Source organism: Condylura cristata, unplaced genomic scaffold (genome assembly GCF_000260355.1).
Source record: "Condylura cristata isolate star-nosed mole 26May11 unplaced genomic scaffold, ConCri1.0 scaffold00091, whole genome shotgun sequence".
Classification (NCBI taxonomy): Eukaryota; Metazoa; Chordata; class Mammalia; order Eulipotyphla; family Talpidae; genus Condylura; species Condylura cristata.
In genome coordinates, this window is record NW_004567192.1 from 176,467 (window position 1) to 177,609 (window position 1,143).

The 1,143-nt window shown below is 73.8% G+C and overlaps 1 protein-coding gene across 1 annotated transcript in view; it reads right to left on the reverse strand.

Moving 5' to 3' along the window:
* Positions 1–527, reverse strand: part of TPPP (tubulin polymerization promoting protein) — a gene marked incomplete at its 5' end in the record, with an annotated part of 14,532 nt that extends 14,005 nt beyond the window's left edge. The window contains one exon of the mRNA XM_012734905.1: positions 403–527. Coding sequence (XP_012590359.1) covers positions 403–527 — 125 coding nt within the window. The remainder of the gene's footprint in view (positions 1–402) is intronic.
* Between the last annotated feature and the right edge of the window lie 616 nt (positions 528–1,143).

Consider the following 1,143-nt stretch of genomic DNA (forward strand, 5'->3'; position numbering starts at 1 on the left):
CGGGCGCCCGCTCAGCGCCTGGACACCACAGCCCCGGGGCCAGGCGTCGAGAAAGGTCAGCGCTGTGGGCGGGCTGCCACCCGCGGCAGCATGGACACTGGCAGTGCCGGCCCCTGTGGCCGGCGGGCTGCACGCCAGGGCAGAGCTGGCCGCCGGGCCCCAGCCGCGTCGCCCCAGCGGAGCGGGGGTCTGAGTCCCCGCCATTCACAGGGACGCTCCCCAGGGACCACCGTGGAATCTTCCGGAACCACAGACCCAGAGGGTCACTGCTGTCCACAGCCCGGCCAGTCGTGTCGGCTCCAGGAGGGCAAATCCAGGGACACAGCTGCCCGGCCCAGGCCAGCGCCACCGCCCGCCCTCCAGCCGGACACCGTGCCCCAGGGCCAGCCCGCGGCCACCTACCCGCATAGAGGGTGTCCGTGCGCAGGCGGCTGGCGTCCACGAAGTACTGGACGAAGGTGTAGAGGATCATCGTGGCCAGGCCCAGCAGGTAGGCCAGGGCGGAGGCCACCGAGGCGAAGAAGCACCTGCGGGGAGGCCCGGCTCAGGCGCCGTCCGGCCTCCGGGTGCGGGCAGCTGGCCGGTGCGGCCTCCTGGGGCTGGGCCTCCAGGCCTGGGCTGACAGCCGTGGGGCTCACGCACGGCCCCCCACCCCAGCCGCGGGCTGCTGGCGCTCGGGGTGCACCCCAGCCCCTCACGGTCCCCGCGGTCACACCCAGGCCTGCGTGTCACTGCTGGACAGGCAGAGGTAGGACGGGCTCTGGGCGCCCCAGAGGCCCCAGGGCACCCCAAACCTCAGTGCCCTGTCCTGGCACCACCACTGCCTGGGGCCAGAGGCTGGCGGGCGGAGGGCGGTGCTGGACCAGGGCAGGCGCCCAGCGACCTCTCTTCCCCGCAGTCCCCGAGGCCGCAGGCAGTGCCCGGGGTGAGCCCCATCCTCTCTTCAAGGCTGCGGGAGCTGAGCGCCCCGACACTCAGCACGGGCCACCCTCCTGGGAATGGGGCCCTGGCAGAGGCAGCTCTGTCCCCCACCCCGCAGGTGTGGGGGGGACGCGGCAGCAGGCCAGTGGCCACCCGCAGGCCTTGCCCTGTCCCCGTGCCCCAAGCCTGCATCTGTCCCAGCAGCACACGCGCGTCTGAGCA